General features: G+C 40.2%; 1 protein-coding gene across 10 annotated transcripts in view; it reads right to left on the reverse strand.

Moving 5' to 3' along the window:
• Positions 1-23,511, reverse strand: part of JAM3 (junctional adhesion molecule 3) — a 176,975-nt gene that overhangs the window by 129,719 nt on the left and 23,745 nt on the right. For 6 of the 10 annotated variants that reach the window (XM_036088137.2, XM_078058741.1, XM_078058744.1 and 3 more), the window contains one exon: positions 14,359-14,423. The exons of 1 other annotated variant lie outside the window; for it this stretch is intronic. In XM_036088137.2, coding sequence (XP_035944030.1) covers positions 14,359-14,395 — 37 coding nt within the window. In that variant the 5' untranslated portion in view covers positions 14,396-14,423. Of the gene's footprint in view, positions 1-10,877; positions 11,023-14,358; positions 14,424-23,511 lie in introns of those variants that run through there. 3 more of the 10 variants (XM_036088136.2, XM_078058747.1, XM_036088140.2) reach the window with 2 other exon arrangements.

Raw genomic sequence — 23,511 nt, forward strand, 5'->3', positions numbered from 1 at the left:
GTTAGAGATCTAAAAAAGACTTTACAGAGAAGTACACTAAGCTGGATACTAGGGAATGAATAGCAATTAAGAGAAGAGTATGCTCTATGTTTGGGGGTAGATGGGCCATGATAATAAAATAGAAATGAAAAAAACAAGGGTTACTCAGTAACCCTTCTTCAGTAAACAATTCTACAGAGCCAAAGACCATACTCCAAATCATGATTCCCAATAAAAAGGGAATAAAATAAGTCTTATCATCAATTTTTCTTCTATTATACAGCCATAATCTTGCAAAAGAAAAAAAGAAAGCAACATTTCTCTAGAATCCAACTCCTCCATAGCAAAGGTGGATGTGGACATTCAGAGAACTGCTTCATCTCTGTCATCAGGGAACCCAAATCTAATGATTTCTTCCTTGAAGGAAAAGCTTGATTTCCACTGGAAACTAAGGCTTTACAACCAAGCACATCACATTATCATCGGGCTATAGTCATGAGTCTTAAAACTAGAACCTCTAAATTCCAATTAAACTTTATTCCTCGAGGTTTCATTAAAAGTAGCTTTAAAAAAATATGAGCTAAAAGGTAGTGCTCACATATAAGAATAGAAGCAACCAAAGTTTTAACAGATTTTATTTCCCCTACACGTAGAAAACGTACCTGACAAGAAGAGCACAGAAAGTAAAATCTGTGAGTTGAAGAGAGAACAAAACACATAAACATACTCCTTCTCAAAAAAGTTACCTGACCCTGAACTCACTCTGAGGAATAGTTTGTTGTAATTTGCAAACAGCATGTGGGATACTAGCCACAGGGTAATAGGAGGAGAAAATATTTGTTCTGGCTTCAATGAAGTCCAAATCCCTCATCCAGTGTTATTAAACATCTTTAGGATTCTTCTCTCATCACTAATGCCTAAGTAAGAGGAAGAGAGAGTGAGCCAGGGAGGAAAAAGAGAGACAGAGAGAGAGCTGCTATAAGCAGACATAAGAGGTAGATGGAAGAGGAATTCCAGCAATAATTTCATCTCGACATTTCATTCTGTTTTTCATACAGCTTAACCCTGCATACCTCCTGAAGCTGTACTAACATGATGAAAACACTGTGAAAATTATAGAATTAAGTATTTTTAAAGTTACATGTATACTCTGTTTCCCATTTATATCAAAGTCTACATTCTCTGACTTATCTACCAGAGTAATTTAAATTGGAAATGTATAGAGAATAAGACCAGATGGGGTTTTTTTTAAAGATTTTATTTATTCATTTGATAGAGAAAGTGAACGAGGAAGAGAGAGAGTGAGCACGAGCAGGGGAGGAGCAGAGGAAGAGGGAGAAGCAGACTCCCTGCTGAACAATCTGGGACTCGATCTCAGGACTCTGGGATCATGACCTGAGCCAAAGGCAGATGCTTAACTGACTGAGCCACCTATGTACCCATGACCAGATGTTAGACACTAACAGTCATTATCCATAAGTAGTCTAACAGAAAAGTTAGCCTATAACAGAATTAACAGAAAGAAGAAATGACATAAGAATAAAATAATATTTTTGTAATCCTCCTGAACTCTACTTGCAGTCAGCATCTATTTCAAAAAACATTCATTCTAAGGATGTGTCCCCCATTGGGATCCTGAGCCCTAGAGCAGGCTTCTCAACCTAAGGTGCATAAATAATCTTCTGGGGGCTACAAACTCCCAAAAATAGTATATAAAAGATTTTATATATGTACATAAATATACTCTTTGGAGGAAAGGGTCCACAGCTTTCATTAGTTCCTATAAAGTGTTCATAACATAAGCTACTTTACCTATGTACCCTAATGGTATGAAACAATTGCCCAGTAAATTAAAGACACTTAAATATTTGGTGTTTTTTTTGTTTTGTTTTGTTTGTTTTTGTCCTTCACAACTACGGTTCTAAACGGGTTCTTTATTACCAGTGGACTTATGGGCAGAGTGAAACTTCATATCTGATACAAAGAAATCAAACTGAATTAAGAACACCAACCCAACCAAATAGCTCTCAATTTTAAATTCGGGGTAAACAAACACAGAAACTCTTAAAACATTAAATGTAGTAAGGCTGTAGCAGACTTAAAAAATACAAAAACCCTGAGGCTCTGTAAGATGCATGCTCCCAACCTCTTAAGAGTTCAAACCAAGTTTACCTGGCTCTAATGCACTTCTAAACTTTGAGAAGAGAAAGATATTTCTATAAACTAGGTTTTCAAAACCTTCTAATGCACTTTTAATTAAAAAATAAACTAATTCAACTAATCAGTTAAAAATTCTCTTAAATTCCCATAAAATCACTTCTTTGGATGTGAAACTCATATAGCTTAAGTGAGTCATCTAATAAGGGGAATAAAATGTGGATGTTTTGCTGGTAGTGCGAAAGGGATGGTGTTTAAATTACTTTCAAATGATTTGGATTAAAACCAGTATTATCTCCCCAAGGTCCAAAAATGAATCACATGCAATGCTGGGAAATGAATCCAGAATGCCTAACACCCACGATGCTGTGCTCCTTCCTTCACCCAGAAAAGTATCTGAAAGGCTACAAACAATGGAGCCTTCCCAAGATGCAGTGGGTGGTTTTCTTCCTCACAGTACATGGGCTGAGACTTTCAGAGAACGAGCATTTTATTCTGTAGGAATATGAATCTCAGATTCAGATTTCAGCTATCAAGCTCAAGGTTACTTTTACATTTTGCCACTGAATGTCTTCACCTTCACCAGTTGCCTGTCTAGGGCAGAACAGCTGTAATTCTCCAAATTTTAAGTTGCTGTATCTTGAATGATAGATGGTTGCTTCTCAGAGAATCCAACCCAAGGACAGAGATTATAGTTGTACAATTCAGTATATCTTTAAAATAATATACCCCTAAGGGTGCCTGGTGGCTCAGTTGGTTAAGCGTCCCACTCTTGGTTCAGCTCAGGTCATGATCTCATGGGTGGTGGGACGTAGCCTGGCACCAGGCTCCACTCTCAGCGGGGAGTCTGCTTGAAGATTCTCTCTCTCTTTCCCTCCCCCCACATGCACATGCACTCTCTCACTCTTTAAAATAAATAAATAAATGTTAAAAAAAATAATATAGCCCCATTCTTAAAGCAGTGATGCTTAGCAAGAATCATACAATCCCTCCCTTCAAGTATATCACAACCCGGGGAGCCTGAGTGGCTCAGTCGGTTAAGCATCTGCCTTCAGCTCAGGTCATGATCCCACGGTCCTGGGATCGAGCCCCACATAGGGCTCTCTGCTCAGCGGGAGCCTGCTTCTCCCTCTCCCTGCTGCTCCCCCTGCTTGTACTCTCTCTCTGTCAAATAAATAAATAAAACCTTAAAAAAAAAAGTATATCACAACCTGTCTGGGGGTATATGTGCTCTGAAAAAACATAGTCAATACTTTTATTTTATATTTGAAACTGAAAACAAAAGACATTACCTTTACAATATGAACATTTAAAGAAAGGTATGTGACGGGCGCCTGGATGGTGCAGAGGGTTAAGTGTCTGACTCTTGGTTTTGGCTCAGGTCATGACCTCAGGATTGTGAGATGTAGCCCTCCGTCAGGCTCTACACTCAGGGTGGAGTCTGCTTGAGATTCTCCCTCCCTCTCTCTCCACCCCTCCTGCTTGTGCACGTGCGTATGCTCACTCTCTCTTTCTCCAAAAAATAAATAAATCTTTTAAGAAAATAAAAAAAGAAAGAAAGATATGTGACTCTTACATTAATTAAAAGGGGAAACAGAGTAAGTAAAAGCTGAGATTCCTGTTTCCAGCAGTACAGTGGATTAGATACTCCAAAAGGCCTTTTCACTCCAACAAGGTCCTACCATAGTTTTTAATACATCTCTGGGCTCCCAGAAAGTGGGGGGATCTTTAAAAGGGCAAATAAAATATCTATGGGCTGAAACCAGAAAGATGGGTAGGGATGTGACCCTACAGCAAATGCTCATTTTTAACACTTCAGTGGGGAGACTGTGCCCTTGGGCCAGCAGGAAGGCAGAGAAGTTAAGCCTGAGATTTTCCAATAATCCCAGGACTCTCAAAGGGGTAAAGCCACCCCAGGTGGCCTCTGCCTGGTGGAAGCATACTCTCTCACAAAAAGCATCTTCAGATCAGACCCTGCACTAATTACAATCAATCAAATATCAGCTTATGAGTAAAGAAAAACAAACAAACCACCATAAGATTCATGAGAAACAACAAACATTAGATTTAGATCTCCAAGAATGTCAGATATTTGAAGTATCAGATAAAGAACATAAAACAGCTATGCATGAAATGTATTTTAAAAAGGACTTAAAAAAAATGAACAAGCAAAAGAGACCAGATTATAAAAAGAACCAAGTAAAATTACAGAAATGAGCAATGTTAAGTGGTAAAAAAACCCAAAAAACAAAAAACAAAAAACAAAAAAAACCCTTTACGTACTGGTTAAACAACAGATTAGACACAGCTGAAAAAAGAAAAGCTATAAAGCAAAGCTAAATAAATAACCCAGAATAGCACAAAGGGAAGAATATGAAATTATGACAGAAAGGTTAACAGTCTTAGAAGAGAGAATGACTGAATACATATCAAATCAGAGTCCCAGAAGGAAAGAATTAAGGAACCAGAAGGTAGACAGTATTGGAACAGATAATACCTGAGAATTCTCAGGAAAGATATAAAGTCATAGATACACAAAGTGTAACAAATTAACAAGGAAAATAACTAAAAAGAAACACACCCTAGACACACTGTAGTAACATTTCAGAATACCAAAGACAAAGAAAAGATCTTTAAAGTAGCTGGAGAGAAGACAGGCAACCTAGAAAAGGCTAAGGATATGACTAACTGCAGACTTCCCAAAAGTAATAATGGAAACCAGAAAGCATCTGTGTTACATATTCTAGGCTCTAAGACAAAATAACTGTCAACCAAAAATTACACATCTAGCAAATCTATATTTCAAGAACAAAATAAATATATTTTTAGATACACATAAAAGTGAATTGAAGATCATGAGACCTACCCTGAAGGAAGTGATCTTGAACTTCCTAACCAACCCTTCCTTCCCAATCTTCTTGAATATCAGACTAATACTTCTAAAATAATTTTGATCTTATCACTTCCCTGCTTCAAACTGCCACATGAATTTCTAGAATGTACATAATAAGGTCCAAATTTCTTAGCCTGGCATTGAAAGCACTTTACAATCTAGTTACTCTCCAATGTTCTTCACAATGGACGATCTGGCTCCTCAATTTACTAACTGTAACCCTAAGCTGATAATTAACCTGACTGAGCCTCAGATTCATCATCTGCAAAATGAAACCTATAAAAACTGATTTCTGAGATCAATTAAAAGAGCCCAGGTAAAGCTATCAGCACAGCCCCTGGCACACAGTTCTCAATAAATGGTAGGTGGTATTTTTTCTCATTATAACTTATAGGTCTTAAAATACAACATATGCATTCCCAACTCCATGCCTTTGCTCATAATATTTCCTTCACTTTACTGGCCCTCAACACCTCCATTTCCCAAATCTGCACTAGATAAATGAAAATTATCCCTAAAAGTCCATCTCCTTCTTGAAATTCTCCCCTACCAGGCAAGCGCAAGTAAGTGCTCTTGCTTCTAAATACATTAAAATATTTCCCAAGATGCTACTCTGTTCACTATCTAAACTGTATGTTTCTTCTGGTCTGGAGAAGTATTCATCTTAGATTTCCCTGTTTTGCTCATGGAAAGCTTTACAGCCATGAAAACAGAGACTGCCAAATAAATATGGATTGGCTGGTTAAGTTCCAGCACCCTGACAGAGATACTTTAGAGGAAAAACATGGGAAAAAAAAAAAACAAAAACGGCAGCTGTCTTAGGATTTGCTGCATTCTTTGTAACCCTCCAGACAGCTGCATCTCATTCTAAAGACATTATGTATTTTCCTTAGAGAAAGACATCAAACAAGGAAGTCCATGGTGGGCAGGAAGAAGTGATAAGGGTACATGAGCTGACAGCCCACTTCAGGAAACATCTTTCAGAGTCTATTTTCCAAGGAAGTCAATTTGACCTGGTGTTCCTCTCACCCAAGACAAAGAAAACAGTCCTCCAGGAGTTGCCCAGTTGGCACAAAGGAGGTGTTCAATAAATGCTGGCTGACTCTGAACAGGCAAACCACAGCAACTACTCAGATTATTTTGTTTGTTCAAAAAAAAAAGGAGAGAGGCAGATTTTCTCATCAGCTCTTTCAGTTTTCCAGTTAACCATTTGCTGAGGATGCCACACCTGGCTCCCCAACCCAAAAGCCAGTGACAGCAAATCTCTCAAATGAGTCACAAACAACGCATGATCAAACAACTGAATCAAGTCAGCCCCTCCTTCATTTTCTGTGGCTGATGTTAATTAAAGAGCACAAGCAACATGCTATCACATTGAACTAAACAGTTTTTCATTTTAAAAGAAAATCTTTACTGGTGTCAAATTTAAAATTCCACTTTTGTATCTATTAGAGGCCAAGACAAAATGCAATTTTTTTTCATTATATAAAAAACATTTAAAGAAATTAAAGAAAACTTGGAAAAAAGACAAAAGAATCAGCCAGAAAAAGAGAAGAGTAGAAAACAATCAGCCATAAGACTTACCACTCAAAAACAGCACGTATCAACAGTTTGGTTCATTGTATTTCCATTTTTTCCCCTAAGCATAAGATTAGTTTTGCAACTTTTGCCTACCTGTAATCATATAGTATATGCTAGTCCCATCTGCAGCTTGTGTCACTTAAATTATACCATAAGCATTTCCCCACTTTTTTTCTTCTTAACCTTGTGTAACTGCATAGATGGTAAAGATTTTTAATTAAACCAAGAAATACCATTTGCTTTCTTTCACAGAAACTACTTTAGTAAAAACTGAGAATTTCCAAAGTTCCTGGGGCCACTAGAGCTAAAATACATGAAAAATGCCTAGACACACAGGAAGTTTTTAAGACAGTTAACTGACTTGCAAGTGACAAAGAGAATATTTACTATAGTCATAGCTGGAAAGACACAAAAGAAATTAAATTCAGCCTCTGTTCCCAATGAATTTTTAATACCACTGAGAAGATAAAATATATTTACACCCAATAATTGAAACCTAGCATACAACGGTCCTGGCTTTTCTAGAGCTGGGGATATTTTATTCATTTCTGCAGCTCTAGCATGAAAAACAGTGCCTGGCATATAACAGATACTCAAGAAATGACTGTTGGACTAAACTGAACTACAAACTAAGAACTATGCTTATACGGAAATAGGAAAGGTCACTGCGAGCTGAGGTTAGGTTAGGCAGAGTAGCGGCATGAATATAGCAGAATGTGACTCTGGCAATAATTTACAGAAAGAAGGCTGAACCATAGAAGCTTTGGGATTCTGTGAAAATGAAAGATAACATAAGAAAAAAGTGTTTGTACAGTCTTAATTTATTAAACAGTTTGATGTTTCTACACAATCAGCATTGAAACCCCTGTTGAATATACACTAACTACTCATGGGAAATACAATATATAACATAATAGATACTACCTAAAAACAAAGAAAACACACCAACACAAAATACTACAGCATTCCTTTAAATCAGAAACAAAGGCTAATTCTCAGGAAGCTTTCTGTATATCATGACAAGTGGCAAAGAGGCAGTAAATTAAGGCTTTAGATCTCCACATACAGTACCATAGTGGATACTGTCCTTGCTAAACTAGGGGTAAAAGAATGTGCTTACCAAAACGTTCTTTCAGGATCTCTTTATACTCCAGTGAAGCTATTTGCATATATGGTTAGCATTCAGAGGGTAGAGAAAGAAGATCTGAAATCTGTATTCAACCCTAACACCATCACACTCACACCACCTGATTCTAAACATAACTTAAAAAGGGAATCCAGCTTCATGAATAGTGTCTCATTCAACAGACTCCATACATCCTAACTTCATTCACACGCATATTTTCTTTTCTTTTACCCCACTTGTGCTTTGAAAAAATTCAAAGAATTTATGGAGAAGGAATCTGCTAATATCACATCTCTAACAGCTGCTAGCTGGATATACTAAATCCACAGCTCCTTCAGTTACATTATATGTCCACGTCAGAAAGTGTGCTTAATTACAAATATGGTTTCTTTCAAAGAAACTCTTCTAAGCCTAGCCTACTGGGCCTCCTTAAGAGCAAGTTACACAGACCTTAGGGGCTGGGTGGAGGATAATTTTGTCTGGATGTAATACTGCAATTACTTATGATTCATAAGTATTTCTAATAGCTATCCATTCAGTCTCGGCAGCCTGAAGCACTCAAGAAGAAATGCCTATCAACAAGTCTTTCGGGAATGAACAGCTGATTTGAGGAACTGCATGCCGCAGGGCAGGTGTTCTTTGTTTTTCTGAACACACACACACACACACACGTCTGATAGTGATTATATCTGCCAGATAATTTAAAAAGAATTAAAACATATGAAATAAATCATTCTAAAAAATGTTTTAGAGTATTTTTCAAAAATTTTCCTGGAAGTTTTAATTTTCAGATTTTGCTAAACTTCAGCACACAAGTTGTCTTATCCCAAGAATACAAACTGCTACTGTTTTAATTCTAAATGAAGCACTTCTCTCTAGGACATCAAAAGATTTGGAAACCAAAAAGTAATTACTACATAATCATTCAAAAAAGACATGTGGTGTAACATTTGTAAGGTTGAACTGCACCTGTCACCAATACAACAAAAGAATATTTTATATACAAACCACACAGCTTTGAACCTTTGATAATTTGTTAAACTGGTGCATAACAAGAAATCCACTGTCAAATGCAATATAAGTAACCAGAAATTAGATTAACAAAAATAGTTCAAGATTTCTAAATTTAAAATGCATGGGTTTATCACCCTGAGAAAGTTACTGAATCTCTCTGTACTTGTTTCTTCATCCACAAAATGGGCAAAATAATAGTAACAACCTCTGAGAGTTGTTATCAACATGAAATGAATACATATTAAATTGTTATAACAGAGCCTGGCAAAGGCTAATAAAAAAAAAGTGTTGTATCAGGAACAAATTTTTTAGATGACAATGCTGAAAAATAATAGTAATTGAAAAGAATAATCATATAAATAAAAAAGACACAGCTATCATGACCTGTGAAAGAATAAAGTTTTCCAGGTATTACAGTATGTTTAGAGTACATACAAAATAACAGAAAAAGAGCTCCCTACTTAAAAAAAAAAAAGCTGCATCCTCTCAAAGTGATTGTCATCAGCCCTATTTTGCAAAATTTTATGCTTCCTCCTATGCTCTGCAGGTAAATCCCAGCCCTTAATATCAAGAAAGCCACAAAACCTGCACCTCCAGGAGAGCAAAATAAAGTTAAGGGTATGCGAAGTCCTTAGCATCTTCTTTAGTTTTATTAACAAGCCACCAAGTTGAAATTCATTCCTAAACTAAATTGCCAAATGTGTTTGCAATAAAAACTGCAAACTTTCATGTGAACAGAACTTTTCAACAATAGAGAGTTGTTCCAATCTGTGAATAGGACAGTGTCAATGTGACCAACAAAGCCGGGAGCTGGACATTCCTGACACTCTTGTCCCCTGGCTAGCCTTTGATCATTTTTATCTCCCAACCACATGTTTTTGGAAATCACTTTCAGGCAAAGTATATGGACAACATCTATACCCTGAAACTGATCCCTCATCATAGAGTCCTGTTTCCACAGCTCCTCAGACCCTCACTTTTATCTACCACCATTATGAACATTCCACAAGAATGAACATCAAACACAGGAGTGCTTTGTTTTCCTAGTCTGTCCACCCCCACTCCCAGTCACTTTGTGCTTTAATTTGTATATTTTGGAAAACATCATGGGATGACAACGGCAACTCAGCCAAACAATAAAATGACCTAAGAACTGAAAAGACCTTCGGATGGTTCTACGGATCTGGTTACCTGCGGATGTCCACCACAGAAGTGTGGTAGTGCTTTATGGAAACGCGAGCTTAGGACTCACTTGGAACACTGTCTTGGAAAGGAGACTTGACTTAAGTCTTAGTTCTCTTACCTGGAAATGGGTTAATAAAATCCACCTCACAAAGCTCTTGTAAGCACTAAATGAGATAAAGATTTCAAAGTGCCTACTATACAGTACATGCTCACTAAATACAATCTATTTCAGTCCTTCTGTCCAACTGTCCTGGGACACACAAATCTAAGAGAATTCCAGACAGTGGAAAAGAATAAACTCCCAAGTTTGTCAGTGTGACCTGATCAAAATGGCCCAGATGCTATTTCAGGGTAAAGGTCTGTGGGGTCTCCTAGGCCAGGCTGGAGACAAAAAGGATACTTGATTGAGATCTGTGCCATTTTATTTCCCCCAAAGTAAAGCTGGGTTTGCCCAATTCAGTTCCTTTGTTTACAGCAAGAGAGAAATGAACAGCAGACCCCCAGAAGGCTATGACCAAGAAGACAGACAGGCCTCAGAGCTGTGCCTCGCTGGTACTTCGGAAGGCCCCTCACTATCCACTTCTGGGCAAGGCGCTCGCTCCGCAGTGTCTTCTAGCAAGTTCCGAGCCCACGCCTAAGCTGCCACCGTCTTTCCAGGGAGAGGTACCCTCTGCCCGGGGACCGGCCCACCTCCCGGAGCGAGCTACCCGGGCCTCGCACGGGCCCCTCACACCCCCGCGCCCACCCGGCTGGGACCCCGCCTGGAGGCCCCGCATCGACCCCTTTCCGCCGGGACGCGGGCGCGCGCCGCTCCTCCGGCCGAGTCCCCCGCTTGCCTGGAGCCGGGACCGCTATTCCCGCCTGGACCGACTCCAGCCGCTCCGCTCAACTCCCATCCGCCCCAGATCCTCCTCTCCCAAAGGCAGAAACACGCACACTCACCCCTGAAAAGCAGTAGTAGGAAGAAGTCGGGCAGCCGGGCGCAGAGCCGGACCGCCGGCCGCCGCCTCAGCGCCATGACGAGGGGAGCTAAGGGGCCGCGGGCTCGCGGCGCAGCTAGGCTTCCCCGCGCGCATGCGCCCTGCCTGCCGGGGCCCCTACTACCCGCCCCTAGTTACCATAGCGACACCTGGCCCGGCACAGCCGTCACCATGGTGACAAAGGAAGCTGAAAGCTGGTTGCTACGGATGCAGGGATGCTCTAGACCCGCGCCCATGCGGTCTCATTCAAAGCATTTGATGGGAGGAGGTAAAGAAGTGTGTTCAAGAATGGGGCGGGGTAAATTTCCATAGCTATAAAATGAATCAGGCACTACAAATCGGAGAAGGAACACTCAATTAAAACTTGGAAATGAAGTGTTTTCTCACAAATAAAGATGCAATCTAATTGTCTTTGAAGCATTATTGCCTGCACCTCTTTTGAGGCCCTGATTCCAAATGTGATGGAAGGAAAAAGCACTGAAATCTACTTAAAACACAAGCAAGACAAAAAAAAAAAAAACAAAAAAAAAACACACACATAAGCAAGACATATATTATGTAGCATATAAAAGTGATTCTAAAATAAACGTAATCCATAGTTTCTGTGGTAGATCAAAAACATGATGATAGGGGCGCCTGGGTGGCTCAGTCCTTAAGCGTCTGCCTCCGGCTCAGGTCATGATCCCGGGGTCCTTGGATGGAGCCCCGCATCGGGCTTCCTGCTCAGTGGGAAGCCTGCTTCTCCCTCTCCCACTCCCCCTGCTTGTGTTCCCTCTCTTGCTGTGTCTCTCTCTGTCAAACAAATAAATAAAATCTTTTAAAAAACCACATGATGTTATATCCATAGTTTCTTGGAGAAAAGCAGGATAATTCTTTGCTCTGATTTCTGAATATTGGAAAATGGTAAGGCCAGGGTAGAAAATGGAGCAGAATCTTATGAGGACAAGGAGATAAGATGAAGGATAAAATGCACTGGAAATTGGACCAAAGGATGGAGGAAGTTTTGTGTGTCATTTAATACTGTGAAAATTCTTGAAATAGTTTGTATTATATCTAATATAGAAAATGCATCCTTAATGCTCCAGAAAAAACTTAAAAACAGAATTTTGAATATAATTATTAGTATAATATGCCAGAGTTTCCAACAACTAATATTTTTTTAATGTTTAACTTAAGGACTTCATTTTTCACACAGTCTCCCTACATTTTTTTAGTATTTTTAGTTTTTACAAAGTAGAACAGTGTGTGTGTATAATTTCCATATATACCGAATTATGAATGCCAAGAAACATGAAATAGATTGAGGTTGTTGCCAAGGATATGCTTCAACTGCCATCACTTTATGATCTTCTTTATAAATCTTTATGATTGCTCAAAACTTTGCAAGTGTGAATTAATTACATTCTCAAAATCTCATAAAGACAGAAAAAAATTTAAAAATAACTCAACAACCTGCTATGATTTTATTTGTACTTCCTTTCTTAAACCTTCTTTCTGTTCCAGTTCACCATATTCCAGTCACAAGTAAAAGTATCTGAAAATTATATTAGAGTGGCAGCCTTTCTCCCTTCATCAAACACAACTTACAGCAATTAAAAAGAGGAAAATTCTTCTTAGGCCCACTGACTTTTTTCCTTTTGCTTTCTCTTTTCTTTATCATTCCCTTTAGTTCCTGGATATATAGCCAGGCATATTTGCCTAAATGAAGGAATCATTTTGGTTACCTGAGAAATATGAAGTGTCCAACTATGGATGGAGTAGTTTTCAAAAACTAGTGCCTCTTTTCTCCTGCTGTATTTCCTGTGTTTGCACTGTGATATGATTATATTAAATGGTCTTCTCTGTTAGGGAATCTTTTCAAACTCAGAACAAGACCAGAGAGAAAGGCTCCATGAATATTCTATATGGAACAGAGGTTCCTATGAGAGCAGATGCAGGTGCTTCACTGTAAAACATTGATTTTCCTCCACAGATGGAGTCTGCATGTTATGGCCGGTGGTTGAGACAACACAATCCTGGAATGGAGCCTAACTAGTGATGCACTAGGACAGGGTAGGATGTACTTGACTGTGAAATGATCTGCTTCTCCATATGATTTAATTGTTCCCAGGAGACCTCTGGCCCTGTTCGGAAGGGAACCAGAGTTTTGGAAGCATTCAGTGAGTGGGGCTGTGAAATCTATGCTTCTATCACCACATTATCCAACTGAATATGCTTATTTCTAATGTGTGATTTACTAAGGAGAGATACATTTTTTAGAAGCACTCAGGGAACTAAATACACATGTGCTAAACTTGAACAAAAGCATTTGCAAAGTGTAAATCAAGTAGCAAAGAGTAGGGTTTTCCTGTGAGAGTCACCCCTGAACATAAAGGAGAGGTTCTGGAAGCAGCAATTACAGGAGGGGAAATATAAGCTCTGGAGTCTAATGGACAATGATTCAAGTTCTTGGTTTTTGTAAACTTGAGAAAGTTATTTAATTTCCCTAAGACTTGGGTTCTTTGTCTGTAAAACAGGGATAACAATACCCACCTGAAGTGGTCATTGTGAGGATTGTGTGAAATAAAGGTCTGGAACATACTAGGTGCTCAATAGATGTTTGTGGTCTGTGCCCCTTCCCTTTCCTACTCTTTTGGCTCAGATTGGGCCAAATGATACAATATTCCTGGAGAGTCTTAATAAAGAAAAGGACCTTCAGCCTGTAGATGGGTTAGAGAGAATGAGAAGCAAAGAGGAAGTTTTACATCAATGTGTGTTTGTTCTCTTGGTGTGATCATATTCTTAGAAAGTAACATGACTAGGGCTTCTGTTCCTTCAGTATGCCATGATCCACCTGAACAATCACCTGAAGTCAACCCTCACAGCAAGAGAGAAGTGAGATCCATTGACTGAGGGAGGTCTCTGACCCTAGATTCATTCTGTAAAAGCATTCCTCTTCAGGGCTTAGCAAAGATTCTGTTCCTCCATCTCGTCTCCATTCAGGTTTCCTCTTCCTTGAAATATTTCCAACTCTGTTCTCTCACATTTTCTCCCAACTATCAGGCCCTGCTCCTTCTCTTCAAAATATCTCTTCAAGTTCATTTAAATAGGAGGATTTCTACCCCTCCCCCCAATCTAAGGAAACAATAGGAAGGAAAACCTCCATCCCCTCTAACTAGATGTGCTGCTCATGCTATATAAGGAAGGAAAGTTGTGCAGTTCAGTTTATTTGCATGGTCCTCTCCTTCATAGTGGTTCAGTTGAGGAAGGTGATATAAATGCCAATGTTTTGGCTTAAAGTGTCTTCCTAGAGAGAAACCTTTATAAGCAGCTGTTTAGCAGCCCTTCCATATTTCACCAAAAGGAGGTTGGTGTTCATGTGCTGGAGTGTGTTATTGTGTGTTTGTGCGTGGTGGTATTTAAATAAGTATATCATACATGTCATGAGTGAAAGACTCACTCACTTCCACTAGGGGAGGAGTTGGAGGGTTCCGTCACCATCAGTCAGGATCTTTACTCACCGGTGCACCTGGAAATGCAACACAACAACCAAGACTGAATGGACAATTTCATGACCACAACAGAGCCCTGACACAGGATTTGCTGCTCTGAGGCTGAAGGCTCTAAGAACTGTGAATCCCAAGTTCCCCTGTTAAGGAGTCTGCCTCAGTTCCTTCTCTGAGGAAGTAGAGAATCAGGATTTGCCTGGATGCTCCCTCCAGACACCAGGGAAAGTTATTTAATTTCCCTAAGCCTTGGGTTCCAGGGAAAAGGTGTTAGGGACAGTGAGCAAACAACACTCTCCAGACCACCTTCAGGAAGGGCACGTGTGATGAAATAAAACAAACAAGCTCTTTCCTCTACTTGACTTGATGAATATTTCCACTGGCCAGCGGGGGAAGATGGGAAATGTTTCCTCATCTGTGCTTCAGGACTGGAGACACGAATGAGCACAACGGACACATATGCTATTGGGACTATCTTGGAGCCAGGCTAAAGAGCAGATTCAGGGGCAGGGGTGGGGCAGCTCCTAAGAGTGGGCAGACAGCGTATCTGCAGCTCTGTAGCTCAAGTTGTGTGCCTCTGGGATGCTCCAACTACTTTGTTTACAGATTGGAGATATTTTTATCCCAACTTCCAATTAGAGGTAATTTTCTCTTCATACAAATTGTACCATCGAGTGTTTACTTCCTGGGAGCACCAGAGACCAGGGCCTCTGCTATCTCCCTCTTGCGCTGCAGGGAATCTTGCACTTCCTTCGGAGTCCCTTCCAGGGTCAATTCCCTACTGTACAGTTTGGGGACGAGGCAAGTGCTTCCTGATAGCCTTGGGCCCAGGGGTTTGGCCTGGTAACTTGTACTGCTCATTTCTTTCCAGGGATGAAAGGATACTTTTTGTGGTTGCCATTGCAGAGTTTCTGGATATCCTGTTCTAGGACTGGAAATAGTGGGTATTTGATTCTATTTCCCAGATCTGTAATGCGATGAGGATTATACCACAAGCCTTTTTTCCCCTAGATATTATTCACTACCATGCCTCTTAAGCAAATGGATAAGGGCTCTAGAAAGGACTCTGAATTTTCTCTTTAATCCCAGAGAATTGTATTCCCACAAAATTTAGGATTGGGAGGAGTGGATGTGTTTGGTCCTCTGTGATGATATCAGGTCTTCAAATACTCAATAGCACAGCAGAGATTTACTGCAGTTGGGAGGCTACTCTAGCCCTACAAAGGACAGAGGACCATCCCCTGAGAATGTCTACACTCTGCACCCTTTACACTCTGAGGTCTTGCCTTATTCCTGTCACTTTCCAGGCAGTATTTCATATTCTGGCCAAGCCTTGTTCCCTAGAATTGCACTGCCCAGTGTAGTCCATGCCTAGACTAGCAGTTGCCCAAGACAGACTCCAGAAGTACTGGGAAGCTCTGCTAAGCATTTAGATCCTCCTTGTGCAGTGCCCCCAACATCAATGGTCACCCCACTGCCACCAACCTAGAGCAAGCTGCATCAGTTTTCATTTAGATTGTGAAAATGATCTGTAGGCACCTGCCTGTATCTTCTGTTTCTAGACTTTTTTTTTCAAAATTGTGAGTAGTACAGGGCCTGGAACATTGGTAAATGCTCAACAAATATCTGTGGAATGAATGTCAATGAGACTCCTGCATCCTACCAAACCAACATCAGCTCATGTTGTTCTGCTTAAAATTCTTAAGTGGCTCCATATTATCTTCAGAATCCAGTTACAATCCCTTCTATAACTAAAAAAGTCATGGCTGAAATAAATAAGTCCTTTGGTCATGAGCAACAAGACAACTTCTCAAATTACATCCTCATCTACGTTCTCGAATCTAGTTACATGGAGTCATTTGAACTTCTTATGACTTGCCATGCTCTCTTGAACTCCTGCAATTGCCCATGTGGTCCTTTTGGCCTGCATCACCTCTCCTCCAGCCCACTCGGTTTTCTAGCTGTATCATGTATTTGAGGAACCACTCTAAGCATCACATCTTCATGGGAGAACTTCTTGACCCCATTGTTCCTCCAAGATGATTGAGGTGGCCCTCCTCTGTCCTTCCATAATACACTATGTATTCATATATTTTACACTTCATCACACTGTATTCTAATGCCATATTTTCCCTGTAGTTGTTTTCAGACTTCTAGAGTTTAATAGGTTTCAACCTTCCTTCTTTTCTAACATATGCCTTTGAGACTTTAATTTCATTCTAAATACTTCATTAGCTGCATCCCCCAAAGTATGCTATATATTGTCTTCATTATCACTCAGTTCCAAGTATTTTCTAACTTCCTATATGATTTCTACTTGACCATTCATCATTTAGAAGTCTGCTTTATTAATTTCCCAATATCTGGGGGCTGGGGCCACGTGGTCATGACTGCCTTCTAGTTTTATTGCACTGTGGCCAGAGAATAAGGTCTGTGTGAAATCAGTGCTTCATATTCTTTGAGACTGACTTTGCAGCTTAGTGAGGGCTAGTTGTTTTAAATGCTTCCTGCATGCTTAAAAAAAAATGTATTCTCTAATGGTTAGGTATAGAGTTTTAAATATATATATCCAGGGATGCCTGGGTGGCTCAGTCGGTTAAGCATCTGCCTTTGGCTCAGGTCATGATCCTGGGGTCCTGGAATGGAGTCCCGAGTTGGGCTCCTTGCTCAGTGGGGAGCCTGCTTCTCCCTCTCCTGCTCCCCCTGCTTGTGCTCTCTCTCTCTCTGATAAATAAATAAATAAAATCTTTTTAAAAACAAACAAATAAATAAATAAATAAATCCAATCAGTTGAATTTTATTGTGCTACTCGAAACTTCAGTATCTTTGCCTTTTAAAATAAATTAGCAAACAATTTCTGGGAACTTTTTGTTAAATACCACACTATGATTATGGATTTCTCATCATTTCATTATAATTCTGTCAAAATGCTTTTTAGTGTTAACTACATGGTGTACAGGCTCAGGAGCGTTGTACCATTCTCATGACACCATGAAGCACACATGTGGCTCTCACCCTCTCCCTGCCTCCTCTCCTCTCCCTCTCCCTCTGGCTCAACCAGAAAAGTGCTACCTTTGCCTGCCTCAGGACAGCTTCTTTGTTCTCAAGCTCACTGGAGCCTTAGTTGCTCTCCCAAATAAGCCTAGCAAACATTTTCTTCCAAATAAACACAGTCTTTTCCATGAATAAAATCATTAACAGTAAGTTTACAAGCCCCAGGAGGAAATAACTTACCACAGGCAGAGTCAGCACACATAACAAGTGGGAGAATCAACACCTCCAAATCTTGAGACAATAAAATAATCCAAAAGAGATAATAAAATAAGTAGGCTTACAAAATTTAGAGGGAAAGTGGACTAGACAACACAGAGAAATAAAAGGGTATTGGAAAAGAATAAGCAGATGAGAAAAAGAACCACACAGAATTTCTTAAAAAATGAAATATTTAGGGAAGAAAAAATAACTTCAGTGGGTGAATTAATAGTTGACTGAAAAAAAATAGTGAAATGAAAGATTGATCTTAGGAAATTACTGAGGATGAGGCACCAAGAGATAAAGACATGAAAATATGAAAAAGATGTTAAGAGATGTGCAAAACAGAATGAAAGTTGTGTAGGAATGAAGTGGTAACAAGGAAAAGGCAGTCATTGAAGAGGTAATGGCTCAGAACGTTTTAGAATTGATGAAGGTCATAAATCCTTAGTTTGAAGAATCTATCCCAAACATAACACCCCAGGATAAAGAAAGATCTCATTTTGTTGAGTCACCCCTAGCCAAACGACAGAGTGAAATGTTAGAACCCCAAACTAAAAGAAAAATCTCAATCTGAGGGGGAGATGAACCATGAGAGACTATGGACTCTGAAAAACAAACTGGAGGTTCTAGAGGGGAGGGGGGTGGGGGGATGGGTCAGCCTGGTGATGGGTATTAAAGAGGGCACGTACTGCATGGAGCACTGGGTGTTATACGCAAACAATGAATCATGGAACACTACATCAAAAACATTAGTTAGTTTTTGATGTAATGTATGGTGATTAACATAACATAATAATAAAAATAAAGAAAGAAAGAAAGAAAGAAAAGAAAAAGCTCAACACTAGTTATGTTGAAAAGGTAGGCTATTTAAAAGGAAAAAACAATAGTGATCGTAGAGGCTGGAACAAAATGGAATCATTGCTTCAAAGTGCTGAGGGAAATGGGAAGTCAGTCTAGGATTCTATACCCAGCTCAATTATAAAGCTGAGCAAATCTTTAATCGCAAAGCACTCATTGGGGCTCACAGTATATCTTGCTCTATCTAGGCCACTGTCAGAAATTCATCTTTTTCCTGTTCCTTTATTTTCTTCCCCTACTCTCTCCCATCCCCCCTCTTCTCTTTTCCTTCCTTTTCTTTTTTCCCTTTTCCTTTCTTTTTTTGTTACCTATGGAACAAATCAGCCACCATCTTCCACATAAAGGCTGGACTGGGAGCAAGGACCCCCAGACTTAGCTATTGAGTCCTCCTCTTTTAATTCCTTCCAGTTCTCTAGGATTTATTTTCCCAATTTTTTTCCACGGGAATTATGTATCTTCTGTCCCTCACAGGGTTTCTGTGATTATTTAAATGAAACAGCAGATACAAAAGCATTTTGGAAGAAGGAAAAGCAAATGGTACACATGCAGAGGATTAGTATTCTCTTCAAGGAGGTAGAGAAAGTTTTCCAGCCACTTTGTCCTCCCCTTTTCCTCTTGGCTAGCTGGATAATCTCATGTTGGAGTCTCTCCTGCAGCCAGCATAGATGGCTGGCCCCGCCAGTGCCTGAGATGCTAGGCTGGGTGAAACCTCCTCCCTGAATTCAAAAGGTAGCCTAGTTCCCTAGGCAGGGGCTGAAAAGTATTAACTGTGGCAAGAAGTATTAGCCATATGCCACTTAATTCCTGTTAATCAGGATTGAGGGGAGCTTGTGCTTGTAAGTTACAGATGAGCCAGCCGTCATCCGGAGGCCCCGCTGGGCTGGTGCTCAGACAGGCACCGTGGGCACAGCGCAGCAGTACTCTCAGACCCCAGCTGAGCCAGTCTCACCCTTCCACATTTCCTTTGCCTTCAAGGTTTCGCCTTATCCTTTTTCTCCCCAATCACTTCTTAGATTTGATTCCCTTTCCTCTCTATTATTATTCCTACTCTTCCACTTCTAAGTTAACATTCATCGTTTATATTCCTTTGCTCCTGTTTTCTCTGACTTACTCTTTTGTCTTCTTTGAAAAATTCAGCGGAGTAAATTTGAATATTATTTGGTTTTATTAAGCGATTCACAAATCAGGCAGCATCCCATCCAGCAAGTAGAGAGATGCTCCAAGGATTTGTACAAAATGGAAGGTTTTTATAGGAAGGAGGGTGGAGTAAGAAGTTATTAGCAAAAGAAAAGAAAGGTTTATTCCAGCCTGGGACATCTTTTTTGTGAAGAAGGGAATGACAGGGTTTTTATTGTGCAGATTACCTTACCAGTGCTGATCAGGAAATTTCAGATCAACTGTTAAAAGGTCACATTCCAGGGGCACCTGGGTGACTCAGTTGGTTGAGCGGCTGCCTTCGGCTCAGGTCATGATCCTGGAGTCCTAGGATCAAACCCCCCATCAGGCTCCCTGCTGAACGGAGAGTCTGCTTCTCCCTTTCCTATCTCTCCCTCTGCCCCCCTTCTTGTGCTCACACTCTCTCTCTCTCTCTCTCTCTCAAATAAATAAATAAAATATTTAAAATAAAAGGTCACATTCCTGGGAGAGGTTGAAACTGTAATTAAGTCTTGGTTTGCTGTTGTAAGGGCAAATGGCTCTATTTTGGGTTTGTTTCTTTCTTAATAATTGCCCTCTTTTGATCAGATTCTCAGCCTGAAAGGTGTGATAAAAAATTAAGGCACTAGCGCCGCTCTGTAGTTATCATGGTTTTTCACTGTTCCTCTGTGATATTCACAGGTCATGATGTTTTTCCTTAATCACTGTGATACTCTCAGATCACAACTCCAGGCTCACAATCCTTAAGTCAGTCATGCTCTTTACTTCTCCTCCAACATTCCAGTCTTGGGGAGATCATCCACTTGGTAGTTAGTAGCTGTGAACACGCATTTAAAGCCTTTGAGAATATGCAACACACCAGGGAGATTATAGGCAGGATAATTCCCAATGTTTGGAGTGTACTTTGAAGCCATTGTCCCCAAAGCCCAAAGCAATCAAAATCACGTAAGTAAAAAAACCAAAAAAACACACAAAAAAAATCAAGTAAAAGGAAGATCTTGTTAAAGGAGTCACCCCTTCAAGCCAAGTGGCTTGCTCGGTGATCTTATGTAACTGAGTTTCAACCTCTTCAGAAGTGTTGATTGAGGTGCAGCATGTGGCCATAGCACAGGTTCCAACTTGCTCAGCTAAAAGATAATCAGGAGCTACCCTATTATCCAGAACAACTTTGGCCAGAGAGTCTAAGGAACATTGTTGGGCCACTATTGCTTCGGCTGCAGATTCTCCCATAACTTTAAGAATTAAGGAGAAGTTCCTGACCAAAGACTCATTTACATTTATCTCTAGCCAGGGAAGGAAGAACCTGCCAAAAGGAGTGAATCCGGAATCATGAAAGCCTCCTGGCAGGTCTTTTCTAAATTGACAATGTAAATTCAGAGGTCTTTATCAATGCGATGTCTTATTTGTTTTTTGAAAAGTTAGGGACATGTTTAGATTTTCTCCTAGCCTGAAATAAAAGGTTGTTCGGATTCCAGAGTTTACATCCCTTAACAATGGCTTGGGAGATATAGATGAGGACATTATTTTCCATGCCAGTGTCAGAGTAAAGAAAAGGGAAAGAAAAGGGTGCCTGTGTGGCTCAGTTGGTTAAGTCCCTGCCTTTGGCTCAGGTCATGATCTCAGGGTCCTGGGATCGAGTCCTATGTCGGGTTCCCCCTTAGAGGGGAGTCTGCTTCTCCCTCTTCCTCTCCATTTGCCCCAACCCCACTCATGCTCTCTCTCAAATAACTAACTAACTAACTAAATAAAAATAAAATCTTTAAAAAAAAAAAGAAAGAAAAGGGAAAGGAGAAAGGGTTTTAGGCTTAAAGTATGAAGTCTTGATTTATCATCTTGGTTGAAAGCAGTTTGCCTCAATGTCAACTATTTCTCTTCCTTTTCAATTTGATTCAGAGATCTCCAGTGTCTGCACAGAATCAGCTGTTAGGTAAAGCCTTCTTTAGCTGTGAGATGTGTACCCAAGGCTTAATACCTTCTAGTTTTGCAGCAATGACAGTGGTCAGTGATGTGGGAAACAAAGGCAGAAAAAAAATTATTAAATTTCCTTACTACCTACAGCCCATTGACAAGTCCTTGAGATAGGTAGAATGATGTTCCTCTAGGGACTCAACTGCCTCAATGTTAATACTTTGCTAAGTGCAGAAGACAATCCTAGCCATCCCTACTTCCCCCTCCCCAGGGATCCTGTAAGTCTACTTTAACATATAAAAATTCCTTTAGAAATTTCCTTTATCTCTAAACCCCCCAAGATACTTGTTGGTAATCATCCCCCAAGCATATGGCCCACTGATATACATCTGAAGGGTCTCATGACTAAGGTTTATTAGACAGTAATAAATGACCTTTTCCCAACAATAGCTAGCCCCCTTAAGGTCCTGGAAACCTTGCTTCCAAAATTCCTTAGAGATGTACGCTATCCCTAACCCCCTCCCAACTTGAAAGTCTATAATGGGCCACTCCTCATGACCCTGGTGCAACTCCTTCTGCTCACGGGTCCTGTCCCCATGCTTTAATAAAATCACCTTTTTGCACTAAAGACGTCTCAAGAATTCTTTCTTGGCTGTCAGCTTCGAACCCTAACATTCTTTCCTACATCAGTCAGGGGCACTTGGTAAGGTTCCTCCCAATGGGGCTTGTAGGCTGTCTTCTCTGATAATGTTTCCAGAAAACCCAATCACCAGGCTCTAGACTGTGACCAGTAGGATCCTTTGAATTGGGATCTGGGAAGCCTTCTTTAGCCTGTTGATGCCAGACTTGAGCATCAGACATTAGAGCTTCCAGTAGCAGCTGGCCGTACCAGCATGAGACAAGTGATCAGCAGAAGGCAGTATACCAATAGATATTGGTCTGCCAGTGACTGCCTCATGTGGAGTGAGTTTATGTTTCCCAGAGGGGGTACTGCACATAGTCGGTAAGACCAAAGTTAACACCTTGAGCCAGGGAAGTCCGGTAGTTTCCACAGGCTTAAAAATTTTAAATTTGAGCATCCCATTAGCTCTCTCAACCTTGCCTGATGGCTGAGAGTGATAGGGACAGTGATAATTCCAAAGAGTTTGCAAGGCTTTCATTAAGGCTTGTATGATTTACCCAGTGAAGTGGGTGTCTTGATCACTGGAGATCATGTAAGGTATACCCCAAGTGGGAAACACATTTTCTAACAGTTTCTTTGTCACTGTGGGGGCATCAGCCTTGTGGCAGGGGAAAGCTTCAACACACATGGAAAAGACACACATATAATGACAAGAACATATTGATAACCTATATCTGGTGGCAGTTGAATGAAATTTCACTGCAGGTGTTCAAAGGATCCAGAGGGAAGACTCTGGGGACAAAAATGATTTTTCCAAGATGATGGACTTAACTGGTTAGACTGCTGGGAGACTGTTTTTGCAATTTTGTAGAAGTGTCCCCACCAATGTCAATTCATAATTTGAGTCATCTTAAATGCAAAGGTGAGTGAACGAATGCAAAAATCAAACAATTGGATTTGACAGGGAGCCAAAAAGAACCAAGCAGCCATCTTGGGTTTACCATAGCTCCAACTGTTTGTTTAACCTACAGCTATTATCTTTTTTAAGATTTTATTTATTTATTTATTTATTTATTTATTTATTTATTTGAGAAAGAGTGAGAGAGAGAGAGCAAGTGCGGTGAGGAGCAGAGGGAGAGGGACAAGTAGACTCTGCACTGAGTGGGGAGCCGGACATACGGCTTAATCTCATGACCCTGAGATCATCACCTGAGCCAAAATCAAGAGTCAGACACTTAACCAACTGAGCCACCCAGGCACCCCATACAGCTATTTTTTTTTTTTAAGATTTTATTTTTAAGTAATCTACACCC

This window comes from Halichoerus grypus, chromosome 11 (genome assembly GCF_964656455.1).
Source record: "Halichoerus grypus chromosome 11, mHalGry1.hap1.1, whole genome shotgun sequence".
In the NCBI taxonomy this organism is placed as follows: Eukaryota; Metazoa; Chordata; class Mammalia; order Carnivora; family Phocidae; genus Halichoerus; species Halichoerus grypus.